Here is a 20,788-nt window from a genome sequence, read left to right as displayed (position 1 = left end):
AGAGGTTTTATTTTTAAGTCCTACCGTTTGCAGGTAATAAAGACATTAATTTTATCGTAGTCTATGAAGTGGGAGCAGGCCTTTCAGTATCACCTAAATGCAAGAGTATCATAAGTCTGTAGCGGGCTGTTTGTGATGGTTGGGCATTCCTTCCAGTTGTAGCTTCTGTGAAGTTGTCGTAAAACCTGCGTATTTGTGCTGGCTGGGGATGGGGAGGCTGTATGCTGCTCTCCAGAAAAATGCATCTCACTTAAGTCTTGTATTATCATCTGCTTTTAATTAATATGGTATTTTAGGTGACCATTTGAATACAACTTCATCATGCTCAAGTATAAAAATAAACTAAAAATAAATAGAATATTAAATTGGTGATGAACTTTTCAATGGGTGTTGATCGTGGACAGACTTAAAGAAACAGGCATCGGCACTGGTTTTGCTAGCAGAGCTGAGATACGAGATGAAATAAAATTCACAGAGAAGGAAGATCAGCAAGAATTTGCAAAAAAAGATACCATGGAGTCTACATGCTAATAATAAATCTTTTTCACTGCTTGCCTGGAGAAGCAGTTTTGGAAGACTGTGGTGAAAGACAAATCAAAGACATGAAATTGAAATGAGCCATTGATCCAATACTCTTCAAAATGCCTGAATGCTTTTTAGGTTGCTTGTCATCATATTTTATATGACAGTATGCCATATCTGATGTAAGGTTCAGAAGGGTTGCTCTAGGTAGAAAGAGGTCATATTCTTGGAAAAACTGCTGTTCTGCTGTAACAGCAAGATGAGTTTACAGGAAACGTGCAGTATCTTACTGTGAAAAAGACTACTTAATCAAAATATTTTTGTAAATTATCCTGTGAAGAAGTGCCTTTTCATAGAATTTCATCTTTAGAGTATTGCATTTTGTTCGTCTCTGGAAAAACATACTGGGGAAACATGAGTTAAGCATGTGTGAGGAGTAAGAGTGCCAGACATAACTACATTAGCAACAAAACTTGTAGTCATTGGAGTTGTGGTTTTTTTAAATTCAAAATTGTTCAGGTTCAGATCCCATGAAGGAACTCATTATCTATGTGTGAAAGTAGGTTACACGCATTAATAAATAAATATGATTAACTTTTTTCTTTTTGAAAGCTTACTCATCTTTTCTCCTTGGGCTTGCAAAGGTTCTTTTAAAGAACCAAAAATACATGTACCTAGTTCTTGTACGGCACATTAAGAAACACATTTTTCTTGCCTACCTTTGCAGAGCCTAATTTTTACCTGCTGCCTGTCTCTCTTCTTTTTATCACTCCAGGATCTCTCTCTTAGTCCATCTGGTCTTCACATTGGGTAGAATTGGTCAGGTAGGTTGCCATTGTCAGAGCATTACGTTTCCAGCCAAAAGTTATGTTTCAGTGGCGCTTTTTGGAGAGAAAATTGATCTCCAGCCTGTACCTAGTCTATGCAAGCCCCATGTATTTTGAGCATTGGTTTTTCAAATAAACGATTGGTTTAGGTTTCCATGTAAAACGTTACTGTTGGAAATTAAAGAATTTTATGTCCTTGTATTTTAAGGGTAGATGATTCCAAACCATGCTCTGGTACCAGAGGCTGTTAAAGTCTCCAAATGCCAATTGATTTGGGTTGCTCTCATGTGAAAAATTCCAATACGAAGCTCAGAAAAATCCATTAACTAATTTCAGAAGTAAAACTTGGAAGAAAAATGAGTGGGTATGTGAAACTTAGCAGCGAAGCAGTGGAAGTATGGGTTGGCATGGTGTATCTGGCAATGTCAATATGTATTGTGGCTGTGGGCAAGTTGGTGGGCGAGTTCAGAAGCTGTGTAGGGTTTGCATGAATGCTTAGTTTAGGGTGTGAGTAGGAAAATAAGTAGGCACGGACTTTCTGAGGGGGTGGTTGGGTGTGAACAGAGTCTGTGTGCGCTGAAGGATTTGTGCAGCCACAGAGAGAGGAGCGTTACCTGTTTTTTAGTTTTGCATGGAAGCTGTTTGGCTGACTGGTTATGAGTAGGACACTTGTAAATTATAGTGATGTGGCTTCCCTCTGGTTATTTGGCAACTGAATTATCCATGCAGCTCAAAAAAGGCAGCTTCAGTGGGGAGAGGACAGAAGACATGAAAGGGACACAGGAGCAAGTGGAGATGTTACTGGTGCCATGGGTCCCATCTGTCTTTCTTGTCCATAGGCTAGCTTCTGCAAGTACAGGAGAAAAAAAAGGGGGGGGGGGGGGGAGCCTCTTTTATGAATAAATTTTCAGTCTGTGTGACCAGTAAGACTTAATTTTTGTGGTAGTTTGCTTCTTGAGGTCATGCCTCAGCTGCTTAATGCCAAGTTGCTTGTAGCAGTCTGAGGGCAGCGAGGTCTGGGGGGGTTTGTGTGAATTGCTACAGAATTGCCTTATATGTCCAGGCTTATCTAATTCCTCTGTGTGCCCCTGGAGCAAATCCTGTCCTTTACAAAACAGAAGTCTTTCTGTCTCTCTCTAACATCTTGTGGTATGTTTCTGAGCCTGAGAAAAGGAGAATTCCTCAGGAAGAAACTGCCATAGGACAGAGTGTGGTTTGGCTCAAAGTGAAGCTGCTGTGCATCCCAGAAAAGTTAAATTCGAGCCAGGTTAGCTCTTGATTTTTCTCTTCTTTAACAAATCGGCCAGAAGCCTGCACTGTTTTTCAGCACTTTTTTGCCTGGTGGTTGCCCTGATGTCCTGATGTAGATACAGTACTGTTGCCCTGGTGTAATTTATTTCGTTTGTGAGCTTAGCATAAATTACAGTGGCATAAGAGTGCTTTTACCAGAATAAACCACTAGTAAGTTTGGTGTAAGCTGTAGCATGTATCTGCAAAACTTATACGGGATAGATTTGGTCCTGGTATCCTCAGCAGCAGCAGCGGATGTTCTCATCTGAACAGATCTGTCACTATCTGGCATGAGTTGTTCCTGGCCAGCTGAAACTTGCAACTCTTAATATTTTGCTAACTTAACAGTCTGCTTGCCTGTATCGTAGGGAGCATGCGGGAGCTACCTTAACGAAGAGGATATTTAATTTAAGCTCAGATTCTTAGATTAACTTGATGTTGTTATGCAGGAATTGTACTGCTGTACTAGAAACTAAATTTAGACTTTTTTGTTAACTCAGCAAGTTTTGTCTTTGGTTTTCATGCATCTGCGTGAACAGATTACAGATGGGTGTATGTATTCTGTACCCTTCCCCAACGCTTTTCTAACTTGGTAACAGACTAGTAACCATATTTTCATCTTTTTCCAGGTGAGCATAATAAAGCTAAACAAAAATAAGATGTAAAATTAAGTTCACATTATTTTCAATTTACTTGTAAGTAGCTGTACTTCTTGTAAACGGATTTTGGTGAGAAATAACCTTGAACAGCATTTGCATCTTCTCACTTGTGCTGTTCAACCTGCCAATACCCCTGAAACACTGCAGGTCTTGTAAGACTCTTACACAGCCGCAAAATGCTCAGTGCTGAAATAGGCTTCCGTGGTGTGGTGGGACGTGTCCCCCATCGCCGAACTCCCGTCCTTTCCTCTGCGTCCTGGCACTTGGAAGTGTTTTGAGTTGTCTTGAACCTGTGAGAAGGCAGTCTGCTGAGGCATGGTCTTCGTCTGTCGGTGAGCATCCCTGACCGCTGGTGTGAAAAGCGGGACGGGACACCCGTTCTGCAGCGCGCTGAAAAGGTGCGGCTTGGCGGTGGTTGTAACACTTGATAGGCAATAAGTAACGTAGAGCGAGGCAAGGTGGAAGCCGAGGTGTGCCAGTAGCTTGTGCAGTTTATTTCCTGATACCTGTTTGGTTTTTATTGGCATTTATAGAGAGCCTGTAGTGTTTTAAAACTTTTTTTTCTGTTTGGGACTAGTACTGAAGTCACGAATACAAACCACTGCTGAAGCTGGGAGGTATTTGCTTGTCAGGATCCTGTGCTCTCAAGTTCTGGTTTAGCCAAATAGCGCTGTGTTTGTGCCAGGGCTTGTTCCCTCTCCGCTGGGCGTGCAGGGCACTGTTGTGGTAACTGCTGTATCCAGGAGGGCTCTAAAGTCGTATTGTCTTCGAGGTTTCTTATGAGAAGTTTGTTGCTGGCAGTCTCCTGGGAACTTTGCAGGCTGCCCTGGCAGTAGGAAGTCAGGAACAAATCAGGCCAGAACTCTCTTCCAGACTGCTGAAGCTTTTCCAATTAAAGGGTTTTTTTAAAGTAGACATAGTTTTGTTTTGGTTTAGTTTCATTTTTTAAAAACCAAGATTGTCACCTGTGGTGTTTAGTGATGACTGAGTTGTAAACTCTCTGTAACTTTGAGAAGGAATAAATCAAGATAGTTACCTTGCCCAGAAACTCTCTACCTGGCATAACTCAGGACAAGTGCCTAAATGCGTGTTATATTTGGATAAATAGTTGAGGGGCAACAGTGATAAAGGTAGGTGGAAAGCTTATGGTTTAGAAAGGGCTTTAAAAATCACTATAGCAGGCTTGAATGGGGAGTTGTTAATTGTATTCCTGCTCCAACAAGCCCCTAAAGATGGCCTGAAGGGAGGAAGCAATAAGGCTCTTACCCAGCTCAAAATAGTGAGAAAATACAGTTGGGCTGCTCCTACATGTCAGGCAAGGGGAGAACTGGAAATCAGGGCATCTTGTTTATGCAGGAGAGCTTGAGATGAAATTTCTTGTCCTTTCTTTGTATCTGAGGACGTGCAGTTCGTCTGCATGCCTGATGTAAGGGGCAGGTCGGGGTGGGAGGAGGTGTGGCAGGATGGAGCTGCTTGGGATGTCTGGGTAATTTATACTCTGTAGGTTGCCTTTACACCTGTGTTAATTGCCTTGTTTGGCAAAACATGTATTATTAAAAGAACTTTTAATAATTTTTTGTGCACTCTTTAAAATGTATTTTGTGGCAGGAGCAGGGCTGCTCTGAAGGCATGAAGATGCTCATCGTGTCTGGAGAAAGATCTGAGTTGATGAGTCTGGACTTCTTGATTGGTGTTTTGGTTTCTGGTGGTTTGTTGGTTGTTTTTTTCTTTGAACCTGTTTTGTTTCCATTGGTCTCAACTGCTGTTACAAAAGTAGCTTCCTCCTCCTGTAGGCTGACAAACATGAAAAGATTTGAAGAATTTGTTCCTTCACTCTCTGTCCAGACCTCTTCTTTCTTACATTGTACAAAGCTTTCCCTGTGTCCTGGTACTGAGTATCAGTGCAGTGTTACCTATACATAGGGGAGCCTTCAGCCTCTCGTTTGTCCGCTGTATTGTATCTATGCCACTGCTTAATTATTTCCAAGAAAACGACAACAAGAACAAAATCACTGTTTGTGGACAGGTCTGAAATCACTTGTTGCCTATCAAGGAAATACATTCTTAATACCACATAGTTAAAGCAGCTGGCTTATGTCTTCAGGCACGTTGGTTTACATCTCCTGAATGACTTTAAGCTGCCTAGTACAGCTCTTGTTATTGTTTATGGACGTGGTTAGTGCTCTGAGCTGCACACTCTTGGCTCTTCCTTCTTGTGCTGGTGAAATCCACGCTCCTGGTTTCTTTTTCCTCTTGGCAGTGTCGTTGTCTTTCAGATCTCCAATTTCCAACTCCCAGTGTGTCTAGAGTTCTGGTGCCTCTCTTGTTTGGATTCCCAAAGAAACACAACATTTGTCCCATCTTCCAGCTGTCCCGCGACACTACTCATACACTTGTAATTTTGTCCATTTGACTTCATACTGATCGGTGGTTATGAAAATCTTTCCCTGACTCAGCTTATTTCTCCCATGTGCTATAATGATAGGTGAGGTATAAAAACCTGATTAAACAAAGTTTTCTTAGCATGTTCATTGGTGGTTTCCAAATAATGATTTTAGTAAATCACAGGAATGTTTGGCTCATTAGAGACAAGCTACAGAGCATTGCATTTCTTAAATATGTTTAATGGTAAGGTAAACAGCATGGGTATGGTACTGTACTTGTTCCTTCTAAAAAAGCATTTTTAACAAATTTAAAAGCAGAGTTACTTTGAAAGAAGATGTATTTTTGAGTAAAATACAATTCATTTTTTAGTTTAAAACTGTGTTCCACAAATGTCTTCCTTTGCATTTCTGAGGAAGTCCTAGTTCCAAACTGCTACCTAATAGGTCTTAACACTGCTGTGTAGGAGAAGGCTAAGTTTTCAGCTGATGTGGACTGGAAATCTCATGAATCATCTATGTAGTGAGTGAACTTGAATGTCATGTAGCACACAAATGGTGTAAATATGATACAGATTTAGTTACTTAATGAGATGCTTTGATAAGTGTTCCATCTGAGTTAGCCTGCAGCCCGCAGAGGACCAGAGATTAGATATGTTTTTTCCCCAGCTTTTAAAAACAAAGAAAGAAGAAGAAAAAAGCCCCAAACCACCTTTCTAAACGCAGTGGCAGGTATTTCTGATGCAGGAAGGTACATAATAGGTCTGTGCCTCATGTGAAAGGAGCTGAACGTGTGTGACGGCTGGGCCAGGTCTGCTCAGCTACACGCACTGGTGGGGCCAGGCTGCGCTTTACGCCGCGTACGAGGTGCATGGCACGAGCTGTCCGTGCCCAGCAGCCAGCTCATCTGCATTGCTCGTGTTTGACTTGTTGGTAAGCTCAGCTGGTGCAGTTGCTTTGTTGTTTTCCGAGCTGGCTAAAAAAACCCCCAAAGTCAAATGAAATGGCCAGTACTTACTGCTGCTGAGGAGCGCTGCGGGTCCGTTCCTGGGGACTGTGTCAAGTGCGCGTTCTGTCTGCTTGGGGCTAGCGCTCGTGTTTAGGCAAGATGTTCTGGTTGAGGGTAGATTTCCAATTTAGATTACAGTCTAGCTCTGGATGAGCTCAGTGTAGTTGGAGTAACTTCAGATTTTCAGGGTAAACAAGCTGTTCATTGAGGGAAGCCCGTGAGCCCTGTACGTGTCCCCTGTGCTGCTCGGAAGGAATTGTGTTGTTCTCTTTCTTGGCGGGGGGGGGCGAGGGGAGGGGGTAAGCGCTACGTTTTTGCCTGACTTAATTTTTTCAGCTTAAACAGTTGGACAGTTTATTCCTAATTGTTGTTACTCTTCAACCAAGCAAAGCAACTTTTGCAGGTTTTTGTGCTGAGCTGTTAGGTGGACTACTTTGCCTTGGGACCTGAAGTTGCAGTTACAGATCATCTTAAGAAGAGAGACAAACGAGAGGCAAAGCCAAAATCCTCTGAGAGCTGGCACCCTTTGCAGGGTGTGGTGAAGACTGTCTTTTATGTGTGGTGCTAAGGGCCAGGGTGCGACCTCAAAGAAAGCCTTCTGATTTGGTTGTAAAATATCTTTTTGGAGGATGGTAGTGGGTGGAGTGAACTGCTGCATCATGGTTTTGTGTCTGACCTGTTTAATAATGTGATTATTAAGGATTTTTTGCATGCAGAAAGACCAGTATTCATGGGAGAAAACATTGCAGGGGCAAAGGCAGACAAATGAAAAAACTTCACCATTCAAATGGTCAGCTCTGAGTAGGACTTCAAATAGTTATTACATGGAAAGCTTGTACTTGAAAGACTCAAACCTACATAAGGAAGGCCGGGTCAGGAGGAGACTAAATTGACCTGATCTGTGCATCAAAAGCAGAGTTTTAAAGTTTTCTCCTTACTGATGCAAAATCTCAAAGCACTCACTTGTCATTTTTGGGACCGAGTCATCCTTGTGACCCTGTTTTTGGTTTGGTGCATGTCTTTGCTGGAAACAGTTGTTGGAGGTAGAACTTCATTTTAAAGCACTAGCGCAGGTAAAAGATACATCGTCAAAACCCCATTTTATTACTCTTTGGTTTGGAAGGATGGCTTTGCTCTCTAAATACTAAGGTTTGCTAGTGTGGCAATATTGGCAGAGCTTGTGTAGACTAGCCCTTATGGTTAATCTGGAGCAAAGTCAGTAATTTGGAAAGACGGGTCCTTTCAAAAAGGCAGCTGTTTCCCTCTGCCTCCTACAGTTTGGTTCCTGACACCCTGCTACAGCTGTGTAAGTAGGTCAGCAAGCTGTGTTGTTTGCAGTGTGGTGACGTGAGAGCAGGTAAGTTTAGTGTTGCAAAGCATCAAAACCAAAACGTCTGTCTTTTGTTTCCCAGAGTTTTTGATTGTTGTTCACTGTAAATATCATAAACCTGCTCGAGGTAGATGTGGTCCAGAGCATTCCCACTTACAAAGGCACAGGCTTTGCAGGCAGATGTTCTCTTTACCTGTTCAGGTACCAGTATACCAGTGCCCTAAGGATTAAAGCATTCCAAGAGTTTATACTGTTGTTCCCTTTATAACTAGTGTCAGTACTGTAGAAACACATCAGTTACCTTTTCATAACAGTTTACAATCAAGGCAGACGTTTTAAAGATAAAAACATTCCCATAGAATTATGTCTGACTCAGGGAAAGGAGTGTTATCCGTGGTGGCTGAATTCTTTGTTTTGATTTTCATTTTGTTTGTTTTTCTGTTTGGCTCGGTGTTTTAAAATTATTATTATTACCCTTCCTGTAAACTGTCAACTGTAAAAGATAGGAAAAACAAGTTTTCAGACACACAGACCCTTTCTCAGTGTGCTTCTCCTGCATCTAAACTGTCCACAACTGCTCCCACGTGGACCTGGCTGTAAGGTTGGAAGTATGACTGTGTTTTTCTTTGTTTTGCTCTTTTAAAATGAGGTGTAACTTCCAAGATCCATCTTAATTTAAAAGAGCCATGGACAGTCCTAAATTTAGCTGTTGAATGTTTTTTGTTGTTGTTTTTCTTGGGTTTGTTTTTTTTTTTTTAATTAATTGAATCTGGATTATGCCTTTAGATGTGAATTGTGACCCTAGCAATACCAACATTTCTTCTGAAGCCTTTGTTTTCATTTCAGTGATTTATGTTGCCTATATTGTTGCTTACATATACAGAAGAGGTATTGGAATTTTTTTCCTCATTCTGCCTTATGTAGTGTCATTTGAGATGACTCACTAGGATTGTATTCCTTAAGTGATGTGGAAGAGCAGATTCCAAATTTGTCACGCAGACACACAACATCAAAACACTAGGTAAACCCAGTTGTTCTTAGGCCACTTGCTCAAGGTGTAGTGTGTGCCAAGCAGTTCACCTGACCAGGGACGAGAGGTTGGGGTAGATGTTACGCATTTATAGAACACGGTTTATGTTACTGGAAGTATCTTCAACTTACAGTGATGATCTGCTTAATTAAAAAATGGAAGACATTGTTTTAAAACATATGTGGAGTCAAGCTGCTCAAAATTAAATTACTTAAGAAAACAAGATGAAGAAGTTGCCTTGTTTTGTTTCCCCCAGCTCTGTATGCATCTCAGCTGTGCTCTGCTCCCAGCTAATGGGTTTTCTGGTTGGCACCGAGGGCTTTATTTCCTTCTAACTCTTGATGTTGTGGTCTTTCATCTGAATTAAGGAAGACTGAGGCAGCCTTTTCTGCTGTGGTTTGGCAGCTTAGAGTGCTTTTAAAGTAATTAGAAATGTTGTCCAGTGTAGGAAGCTCCGAGATGCATGTGTTAGCAGCCGACCTGCAGCTGGGCACATCTCGGCACCTTGGATTGCTGATGGCCATTCCCAGCTTTCGGATGCACAAATCATGGGCTGAGTAAATCACCATGGGGAAGAGCATGGTGGAAAGAAGGCATCCTCTGTCCTGGGGTACTGACAGATTGGAAAATCTCTGCTGAAGCGTAGCTAGAAACTGTTTTTGTAAAGTGAAATTTGGTGGAGGCCCAGGGTTAAATGTTTCACTACATGCTCTCGGCTCTGTCTTTCTAAATTGGGAATAAATGTGTTTTGAAGCTTTCTTGTTCTGTCTATTGCATGTGTTATGACAAGGATGCCCAGACCTCGGTTTCCTCGTGAGGTGTGGGTGCAGGTAACAGCTGATGCTGGGTGATGCAAGAGGAGGCATGGCTCTTTGTGCTCTGCTGACATACCTCCTACTTTTTTCTCCTCCTTCAGCTTTCTTTCCACATTAGACTTACAATTTTCTATCTTAAACTTTTTGAGCCCCATACCTGGTTATGACCTTGCATCATTTTCTTTCCTCCCTTCTTCCCAACAGCCAGTAGCTGTCCTGCAGAACCTGGCTTGAGTGCCAAGGAGTGCCTCTAGCTGCTGTTTAGGAATGGTTCTTGTGTTGCAGCTCATAAATCTTCATACCAAAATAAAAAACCTAGTAGTCTATTAACTAACAAATTGGTGTGACAGATGGGTAACTATTGCTTCTCAGGACAGATGATGGGAACAGAGCTTAGTCTGAACAGGGATGCATTTGCCTAAGGTGAATGTTGACCTACATGTGAGTATCTATAACTTTGAAATCAATCAATTTGTTCTCAGGGTTATTTTTCTACTTGCAGTTTGTGGTTTTGCCTTGCATCAGTGGCTGGCTTGTTTCTTTTCAGGTTAACAGCTGTTGATACCTGGAAAAGTACACAGTAATTAGAGGATCTAGCCTGATAAGACCCCAAAACTCTGAACAACACTTTCTTGTTACCAGGAGGCGTCAGTGTAAAGTCCACGCAATGAGGTGATTTAGCTTGGGTGTGTACAGGTGATGCTAAGATGAAAGTGAGTGATAAACAGCACTAGCTCTTTTCCTAATTTCCCCATGAGTGCTGGCATGTAGTGTTTATTGTATGCCTTGCATCTGTTTTAATCCCCACAACGTGTTGGACTACCCAGGTTCGGTGTAGATACGACGAGGTATTTGACCATACCAGCTACTCAAAGGTACCCGATACGTGTGAGATCGAGATACCATCTGACTGTCTCTCTTTTGTGGTGAAGAAAGCCAGACACTGTAAACCTTGATACATTTTATGTTAAATTAAAAGCAAACAGTTTCATCCCAGGGAACAAGATGAAGCTTCCATTACAAACCAAGAAACCCAAAACCTGAGCATGGTTGGCATCGTGAAAGTTGAGGTAGTTTGGATAGATGTGAAAATGTGTGTAAAGAAGCCTTGGCACTGTGTTAGTTGAAAATGTGTGTTACTCTGGATCTGTACGCTCTTTCATTCGGAGCTTGAAGGTGTGAAGAGTGCACATTCCACACGGGCAGGGATGGCCTGAGTTGAGATACACACTGTACGGTGTTGCCAGAGATGTATATTCGGTTTAGAAGTTTTCAGCTGACGCATTGCACATCAGTGTCGGCTCTTGCAGCATGCTCTTGATCGGAACTCACTGAGGCTGTTTATAGAACAGGCTTAATTTTTCTAATCTTCCAAGTGTTAGGAAATAAACAGTTTCCTAATCTGTATTATATCGTCGTCGTTATTTGCATTGTCCCTTGTGCCAGGTGCTGTACAAACAGAGTGAACCAGCTTAGCTTCAGCCCTCGTGCAGTCGTGTGTGTGCATCAGGGCAGCATCCCCTCCCAGGGTGTTCCGCCCGCAGGCGGCGGGTCTCTTGCAGTGCAGAAAAGTGATGTCAAAACAGGACCACCAATATGGTTAACTTCGGGGCTAAAATTGCCGTCCTCACTCACAGTTAAAATCATAGCCTGTAAAGGGCTATTTTTATTTGATGTGAGTTCTATCTTATTTTGTGAGAAACTAAATTATTCCGAGTAAGTGAAGCAGAAGCTGCCCTCGGCTAAGCCCTGTTGATGTGTTTCCTTGGTACGAGTGTGGATAGTGGAAGACTGCGACAAACGACACTCTCAGCTTAGCAAAGCTGCAGCTTTTCACATGAAGAAACTAATTCTATCTAAGAATATATTCAAATGAAAATTAAAAGAGTTTTAAGGCTTTTATTTGAATGTGCTGTGATACAGATGTAGATACCTATATATACATAGAGGTAGCGAAACAAGTTTTCTGGTCTTTATATAATGTATTCTTCATTGCCTGAAGCATGGGGAAAAACAAACCTGCTCCCTTTTGGACACTTGAAGTTGTCTTTCCTGGAAAAAGGGTTTGCAGTAACAGATGACGGAAAGCAAAGCTGCCTGCTGTATTGTTGTTGTTATTATTGTTTCCTCATCTTTTCCCCCAGCCCCCCTCCATTCTGTTGAAAGGCACATCAAACTGTTCCTGGTATATTTAAAGAAGTTGCTCATAAGCGAAGTGTCTGCTGATGATGTAGATGAATATTTAAAGCTCAGCTGAGCAGCACATGGGCTGTTTCCTACAACTGTGAGTACACAGTTTGGTTCCAGCCAGGAATAGCATTGGGCTGATAACATCATAAACTGCACAAAATGGTAACGCAATCCAAATATTTGTGCTGCCAGTATATATTCCGATCACATCTGCTCCCTGTAATTATTTTTTTCTTGGTAAATTATTCTTTGTTTGAAGGTTTTTTTTTTTTCCCACCTTTTTCAAAGCAGGGTCTTGTGTTTCATCTGTCAGCAGAGCTGCTGTTCTGTTTGAAGTTCTGTGCGAAGTTTTTGAATGTTTGTGATGAACGAGCTGTGAAAAAATTACTTTAGCCCTTTGATGCTGTGGGTAGTTTGCAAGGCTAACATGTGCAGTTTGGAAATGTGACAAGCAATATTAGAGACCATACACTCATCCCTTTCATGCTAATTTGAGAGACAATTTTCACATCATATTATAAGGTTTTAATATCTCTGTTAGAGCTCAAGTGATCCATAGCTAGCATTTGTTTCTTCAGAAAACTGAGAGCATGCAATGCCCGGATTGTGAGGTTTTTTTTTTCTTTTCTTTTCTTCTTAGAACAAAATTGAATTATAATCCTCCAAAGGATGATGGCTCGACGTACAAGATTGAACTTGAAGGGATATCTGTTGATATCATGAAAGAGATACTAGATTACATCTTCAGTGGGCAGGTACGGTATTAAAAAAAAAAAACAACACACTAGAAGGAAATTGAACTATTTGGCAAAATAACTTGGGTTTTAACACTGCTGTCTTGAAAGATAAGCCTGTTGAGGTTTAGAGCGTTCGATAAAACTTCCACAAAGCAGTATATCGCAGTGGGGCTGTGCATGTGAAGTAGAGGCAATAGATGCTGCAGGGGTTGGCTCTGCTCTTCTCATGCAGTGAGGGAGGACTCTAAAAAGAGTCAAACACTTGTATTAAAATTTGTGGCTACCTTCAGTAACCTACTTTAAAACATGCGGCCTTTGACAGCTGTAAAAGAGAGCTGGTCTGATAGTAGAGATTGAGACCCTGTCGCTGAACATTACAGTCCACCAGGCATCCTCCCTTCCTGGCCCTCGTGCCCACCTCTCTGCCTCTTGTTGCTGACAGCATGCCCTTCAGATCTCTCTGCCTGCCAGTAGCTTTAGCAGGAATTAAAGTTGTTGTGGTTTTATTTGGAGCCACGGTGAGATTGCTGAATGGGTTTAACTTTCAGCGGAAAAAGAAAAGGCAGATGTGGCTTGAAATTCTCTTCTGGACATGCATTTTAAAAATTTATTTATTGCAGCAAAATTCATTTTCGGTTCCATGGTTAGATTGGAGCAATTTTATGGTTACTTTGGACGCAAAACTCTGCTTATACACCTTCTGTCAAATACCTTTCCAGCCATGTGTTAATTCATAAACGTGTAGTAGTTGTATCAGTTTCTTGTAATTTTTACACTGACATTAATACTCCATTTTTCAGCCACTGGGAATGAGTGTAATGAATGCGGACATGTCATGAAACAAATGAGTGATAGTAGCTATAACTTCTAAATTAATTCTTGCAGATCAGGCTAAATGAAGAAACTATCCAAGATGTGGTACAGGCAGCTGATCTCCTGCTGCTTACAGACTTAAAAACTCTCTGCTGTGAGTTTTTAGAAGGTTGCATAGCTGCTGAGAACTGTATTGGTATTCGGGACTTTGCACTGCACTATTGTTTGCATCATGTTCACTACCTTGCCTCAGAGTATCTGGAAACTCACTTTCGAGATGTCAGCAGCACAGAGGAATTCTTGGAACTGACTCCTCAAAAACTGAAAGAAGTGCTGTCGATGGAAAAGCTCAATGTTGGAAACGAAAGATATGTCTTTGAAGCGGTGATTAGATGGATTTCTCATGATTCAGACTCGAGAAAGGTCAGGACGTCCAAATGTTTGTATTTTGAACGTGGCCCGAATCAGTATTTGTTCTAATTAGTGGGAAGTAGATAACATTTCTTTCAGGGCTAATCTTGCACTTAGAGTTAGTTGAATTTTAGCTGAAATGCAGCCAGTGGGATTGCAGTGAAAGGGTGACAGCTGTGTTGATGATGTATCATCTTCTGCCTTTATTATTTAATAAGCATTAAGAAAATACTTTTTTGGCATTTGATGATATAATCTTGTTGTTTTGGAGAGAAAGCAAGTATCATGTTTGTAGTGAAACTTTGAAGACTTGATGCATTTTCTTAATAACACTGTGTGGTAGATTTTGGTATTACTTCCGAATATCAAAAACTCTTTAAAGTTATTGGTAATTATAGACGCATCTGTATGTAACAAGTGGCTTAGCACTGTTCTGTAAAGTTTGGGGGATTTTCTACAATTTATCTCTTTCTGTAGGTTCACATGAAGGATGTCATGTCAGCAGTGTGGGTTTCCGGCTTAGATGCGGCGTATTTACGTGAGCAGATGATGAGCGAACCACTGGTACGGGAGATCGTCAAAGAATGCAACAATATTCCCCTCACGGCGCCCCAGCAGGGAGAGGCGATGCTGGCCTCCTTCAAGCCCCGGGGCTACTCGGAGTGTATAGTGACTGTTGGTGGAGAAGAACGAGTGTGAGTATGAAGTGGCATTGCAGGTTGTCACAGCTGGTAAAAATACAAGTGGCTGGCATTCATGGCACGTCTGCAAAACACAGCGCGGGGAGAGTATGTGTGCCTAATGGGCTTATTACTCTATCATTTGAGTTTGTTTTTAAGTTGTTCAGGCAACTAAAATAACTTTGTGAATGATTCAGCAATAGCTATTTTTGTGGTGAGTTTCTGACATTCAATGTCTACTAGACTTGGAGTAGGACATGTTTCTTCATTGTGTTGACTATCTTATAGACGTCACTCAAAATAAGCCCAGAATGTTGGAGAAACACTTTTCTAATGCTCTGAAAAGCATCTCTATTAAGTGTTAAAAATAACAAACCTCTGCTTTAACTGTTTTGTTTTTAATAGCTGTGGTTCCAAAAAAATTTCATTACTGGTGCATCTGAGATGCCAGGTGAAAATTCTTGTTCCACACCATTTTCCCTTTCTGTCTTGAGTACACCTTGGGCTAAAGGGTTTTTTCCTGTTCAAATAAATTTAGCACTTAGATATTTGCTCTTTATAGAAGAGTAACAAAATACTCAAATAACATTTTGCACATCAGTGTTTGAATCGCTTTACTTGAACATTACTGTCTATCAGTTCTTTTTAGTTTGTTCAAAGTTCCTTCATAAAAAAAACGTAGGCAGATCCAGCACGAATGAAGCGCATCTGCTTTTTATGTCTCCAGTCTGTACAAAACTCAGTTTACACACGTTTGGTTTGGGGGTCTTCACCTTACCAGGGAAGTGCCACGCATTATGAGTAGATGTTAAAACGTGAACAAGTAAGCTTCGGACACAGGTTGTTTACAGTGAACTTGTAAAACTCTGTCTTGTCTTTCTGTTTTTGTTTGTTCCCTTCCCACCCTGCGTTCAGATCACGGAAACCAACCTCAGTGATGCGGTGTATGTGTCCTCTTTATGATCCCAATAGACAGCTCTGGATTGAACTTGCTCCTATGAGTATTCCAAGGATCAATCATGGAGTATTGTCAGCAGGTAAAGGGGAACTTTGTATTTGTAAATTCAATATTACGAAAACTTACCAGTGCCTCGAAATCTGAGATACAGCTAAGATTGACTGCACTGGGGTTATTTCATGCTTCCCCTTTGTCTGCCCAAAACTTTACTTGATTCTGTGAAAATCCCTGTCATCTGAGTGTCTTAAATCACTATTCCCGCAACATCTTGTGGGAATCTGCTACGTCTGTCTCTCCAGGAGTATTTCATGTTTTAAGTAAACTCTAGTTGCTGCATCACTGAATATGTTGAAGAGTATCTGCAGGGGTAGACTTGAGTCCAGATTTATGTATGGGCTTTACCTTCTCCAGTCCAGAGTTTGACCTGTGACTGGTCTGAATCTCTTAGCGAATTCCAGGATACAGCTCATCAGTCACGTTATCTTGCACAGTGTACAGGTGTGAGTCCTGTTTTTAAGATCATGTTACAATTTGTTTTACAGAAGGATTTTTATTTGTGCTTGGTGGTCAGGATGAAAACAAGGGAACGCTAAGCTCTGGAGAGAAATATGATCCAGATACCAATTCATGGAGTTCCTTACCACCAATGAATGAGGCAAGATCTCTATCTAACTGTTGGGATTTAAGTTTTTACTTTGGCAAAATGTTCCTTTTCTTCTGCAAAATTTTATTCTGAATCTCCAGTCACTTGCACCTTGCATATTCAGAATCATGCTACAGACTGACTGCTGTTTATATCCCATTGTTACACTTCTGGTCCGATACTTTCCGCCGGATCTGGAAAAACTAAACAGTTAGTGAAGAGTTAGCTGTAAAGATGAACAGCAAAATTTCAGGAATTTCATAATGCATCAGTCATATAGTATGCTTAATGTTCTGCATGTACTGGCCTTCTAAAACAAGAGAGTCCTTAAGTGGACAAAGGGATCAGAATGTACAGAGCAGACGGACAGAGGACTGGCTAACATACAGAACTCGGCTTGCACAGACATATTTAGGTTTGATTTGAGTTAATGCTTCCTTCATATTTGCGTTCCATCAAAAACTAACAGTCTATTATTTGTAAACATTTATCCTTAATACACCTGGGTTTTTATCTTCTTAAATCAGCATAGGGTGTTTATTAAGAAATTGTTGCTTTGCCACAGGATTTTCCTCATTACCGTCTCTGGTTGGCAAAGGCCTGTAGTTTTGGCCACGTTTGTAGTTACGATGCATTGAGTTTTCTGCTTACTGTGAGTAAGACTTGACGATACATGATGTTTCCTGTTTGCTGTGAGATTGAGGGTAGCTGTGCTTCTACACACGAAATAGAAGAGCTGCCTTTTTGCAGGTAATGGGTTCCAGTTTTGCTTCTGAGAGCAGCAGCTTCATCGTGGAGACCACTGCTACGCAAACTGAAATATGGCCAAGCTGTTCTCATGTTTCTGTGCAGTCTCTTTGGCTTTTGCTGCTCTATCTTTTTTGAATATTCCTCCTTTTATTTAGTTGAATGAATTAATAATCTTACTCTGGAGTTTAGGACTTCATCATTTAAAAAAAAATACAAACAAAACCCAGGCATAATACCAGTATCGCTTTCCAGACAGGTGTGCTGAAAAAAAAAGATTGTATAGATTTATTCACAGTGGCAGTTATGTTTTACAACGTTGACTGTATTGATGTTCCTTAGGCACGGCATAATTTTGGTGTGGTAGAGATTGATGGAATTCTGTACATTCTGGGAGGCGAGGATGGTGACAGGGAGCTAATCTCTATGGAGAGCTACGACATTTATAGCCGGACCTGGACTAAGCAGCCAGACTTGACCATGGTTAGAAAGGTAAGAACTACATCGTATGTTATCACGTTACTTATTGTTAAATAGTTAATGCCTATATATATACTATTTTTTTCCCAACCTTTTTCTTCAAGTAGAAGCTGTAGCAGATAGTCTTGAAATGAGAGAAAGCAGCTCCTTCAGTTACGTACCAAAACAAAACTGTGGCTGAGAAGTTTCGTGCATGGCATTGTTTGACGTATGCTGTACAGGCAACCCGAGTACATACGCGTGTGTATGTGTGTATATAGTTAGTTTTGAGCTCTCAACACTGTGCGTAATTTTAGCTGTACTATTTCTTTTTCCACAAGATTGGCTGCTATGCAGCTATGAAGAAGAAAATCTATGCAATGGGTGGAGGCTCCTATGGAAAGCTCTTTGAATCTGTTGAGTGTTATGACCCTAGGACTCAGCAATGGACAGCAATCTGCCCTCTGAAAGAGAGAAGGTGAGTGAAAATGGAAGGGGAGGAACTAGGTTGTTGCCTACGACATTTTTTAACACACTGATGAGAGTAAGTTTTCCTTTCTCTGGTGAATCCCTGAAGATGGCCTAAGAATTTCACCATGTCTTTCTGAATTGTGGTGGCCTGGAATAAAGATAAGCATCCCAGCAATAAACATGAATTGTGTAGAAATACACTCCTGGTGTTAAAAGCAATACTTCCCTGATTCAAATTGAGAACTAGAAAGTGTAGTTCAATTGGAACTTCGGAATTTTTTTCCAGAGATAAATACTTTGCTGTTTTGTTCTTTTACATGGTCTGAATTAGCTGCTTACAATTCATACTCACTACTCATCTCATCTTGTTGAACATGTAAGGGGGTGTGCGTGTGTGTGTATAAATAACAAAAATGTAAAAAATTGAGAAAGTTCAGGAGGATATGTGAAATGGTTTTGATAAATTGCATTTACCTTTTTTTTTTTTCCTCGTTTGGATTCCCAGGTTTGGGGCAGTGGCCTGTGGAGTTGCCTCTGAGCTTTATGTATTTGGCGGGGTCAGGAGTCGCGATGACAGTCAGGCCAGTGAGATGGTGACGTGCAAATCTGAATTTTATCATGACGAGTTTAAAAGGTAACTAGCTGCAGTTATAAACATAAAAATACATGCCTCACACACTTGCCTGGCTGTTCCCCCACCTTGCTCCAGCACTTCAGAGCATATTAGATCTGTGCCACACATCTCTTGCTCGTTTTACCTTTTATGATCCAGCGTAGCTGTTGCCCAAGGTCCATCTGCTTCAGTGGTTTGTCCCTCTCGGACACCAGACCTAAAGCCCGGGACTGCCCCGTCAGTCTCGGGTGGCCCTGAGCAGGAGGGACACCTTGGCCGTACAGGTGGTTTGCCTGGTTCTTCCCCTGCACCCTGCAGTTCCCTCGGGTGCAGGGCGCAGCTGCCCCCGACGTGTGCTCATGCCCTTGCGAGTGCTCCTGGAGGAGTGTGTGTACATACAGGGATACTTCTCCGTGGTCTAGTCCTGTCTCCAGGGATTTGCAGTTTAGGGAATTCCTAAACTAGAAATAAGATTCATGCATTTTTATTCCATGCATTTATAGCTGGTTGCTTTTTGAACCCACGTAGGCTTTTGCCATAGGAAAGACGCTACAGATGCTATACATTCCACTGCCACCTTGACACTGTGCATGGCTAATCTCCTTTTGTTTGTTTTGTATCTGCTTCTGGTGACTTCATTTGTTACCTCTTGCCTCTGGTATTGGAATCCACCTTACTACGTGTGGTAACTAGTCAAATGTTAGGTTATACAGAATTTTGTGTGTAGTCACCTTATTCTCCAGTCATAGCTGACAAGCTTTGGTTCCTCCAGTGCCTTTTTTCTTGTGTATAACCGTAAATTGCATGATTCTCTTTTTTTATAAACTAAATTGAAAAAAGACTTTGTGGTCAGATGTTTCAAGGCTTGTTGACAGCGGAGGAGATGAGCATGTCTGTATTACAAGATCAAGACTGATTTATGACTGTGATCTGTATAAAAGCACACAAAAATAGAATAGTAGATGTAAGTTCTTTATATAGTTTTCTTGCAAGATGTGGATGTAAAGACACTTTAATTTCTGTATGAAGAGGTCTTCTGTGTTGTTCAAAGTGATGTCTAAACTAGCTATAATCAAATGAAGCTGGAGAAAAAACATTCTTTAAAGTGGTTATAGGAAGTAGGTGGATAAGTAAAGTTATTGCTACTGCTGCTCTCTAGTGTTTTCTAGCCCTATGGGAATGAGTGTAGGGAAATGCTAAAAGCTGGTAAACTTTTTGGCAAGAGGCCCTTGAAAGGGAAAGGATTCGGGAAAGAGATGCTCCCTTGTCTCCTACTTGCTAATTTTAGTTGGTTTGCCTGAAATATTTCCAGGCTGATTCTGTTCTTCAAAGGGTGGTATGTAATGGCTCAGGATTCCTCACCTGCAACTGTAAACCTGTTGCACTGGTTGATACAGACTGAGCTTTCCTGAAGTGGAGTTCGGAAAAGCTCGGTGGTGCCAGCCTGGGTGCTGCGGGGCAGCCCTGGGTGCCACCTGCTGACTGCGGCACAGGCGCCTGCCCGGCAGTATTTCCAGTGTGTGTATTTGTGTCTCTGCTTGGTGCCATCCCAGACGTGTTACAGGATTCTAGGAAACTTATAATAAAAATGCGGTCGCTCCAAGTCATCTTCGAGCACCGCACCGTAAAAATGCGGTCGCTCCAAGTCATCTTCGAGCACCGCACGTTTGTGTGTGTGGCTCGAGGGCTGCGCTGGCTCCGAGGAAGGTGAGGCAGGAGCAAGTAACCAGTCTCGAGTTGGCGGAGGAGGCGCGCGTTGAGGGCTGCTCAGATATTCAGGCTTTGCCTTTCTGCTCTTGCCAGTGCACAGGGTTTGAGCTTGGAAATTAACTTGGCATAAACTTGTGCTTGCACTGCAGGTGGCTCACAGGTTGCGTGTTTTCCTTGGGAAATGGAGGGCCAGCGAAGAGCAGGATGATGGCCGCTGCCGCTTCTGCAGCTGGTGCTGCTGGCTGGGGTTTGGGCTCCGGCGCTGTGGAAGGTCCCCAGTTCCAGCCTGGGAGGCAGAAGGGGTGTTACTGGCCAGAAGAGGGTGCAGTGTTACTGTGCTATGTTCTAGTGCTCCAGCTCCTGGGGTCTGACGGCTGCCCACGAGTTCGGCGCCCTTGGAGCGCGGTGTGGGATGGGTGCCTTTCAGGGTGGCTGTGGCGGTGACTGTGAGACCTGAGCAGTTGTACCTGTGTGGAAAACGGAGTAAATCACC

At 41.9% G+C, this 20,788-nt stretch overlaps 1 protein-coding gene across 3 annotated transcripts in view; it reads left to right on the top strand.

Annotated features, from left to right (window-relative positions):
* Positions 1 to 20,788, top strand: part of GAN (gigaxonin) — a 42,059-nt gene that overhangs the window by 1,331 nt on the left and 19,940 nt on the right. For 2 of the 3 annotated variants that reach the window (XR_008749771.1, XM_055818514.1), the window contains exons 2-9: positions 12,694 to 12,808; positions 13,676 to 14,026; positions 14,492 to 14,709; positions 15,610 to 15,731; positions 16,195 to 16,307; positions 17,385 to 17,534; positions 17,843 to 17,979; positions 18,478 to 18,606. Coding sequence is in view for 2 of the 3 variants with exons in the window: in XM_055818514.1 (XP_055674489.1) it covers positions 12,694 to 12,808; positions 13,676 to 14,026; positions 14,492 to 14,709; positions 15,610 to 15,731; positions 16,195 to 16,307; positions 17,385 to 17,534; positions 17,843 to 17,979; positions 18,478 to 18,606 (1,335 nt within the window). In the remaining variant the exon portion in view is untranslated. Of the gene's footprint in view, positions 1 to 12,693; positions 12,809 to 13,675; positions 14,027 to 14,491; positions 14,710 to 15,609; positions 15,732 to 16,194; positions 16,308 to 17,384; positions 17,535 to 17,842; positions 17,980 to 18,477; positions 18,607 to 20,788 lie in introns of those variants that run through there. The other variant, XM_055818515.1, reaches the window with a different exon arrangement.

This window comes from Falco peregrinus, chromosome 14, assembly GCF_023634155.1.
Source record: "Falco peregrinus isolate bFalPer1 chromosome 14, bFalPer1.pri, whole genome shotgun sequence".
In the NCBI taxonomy this organism is placed as follows: domain Eukaryota; kingdom Metazoa; phylum Chordata; class Aves; order Falconiformes; family Falconidae; genus Falco; species Falco peregrinus.
This window is presented reverse-complemented; position numbering and strand designations above follow the sequence as displayed.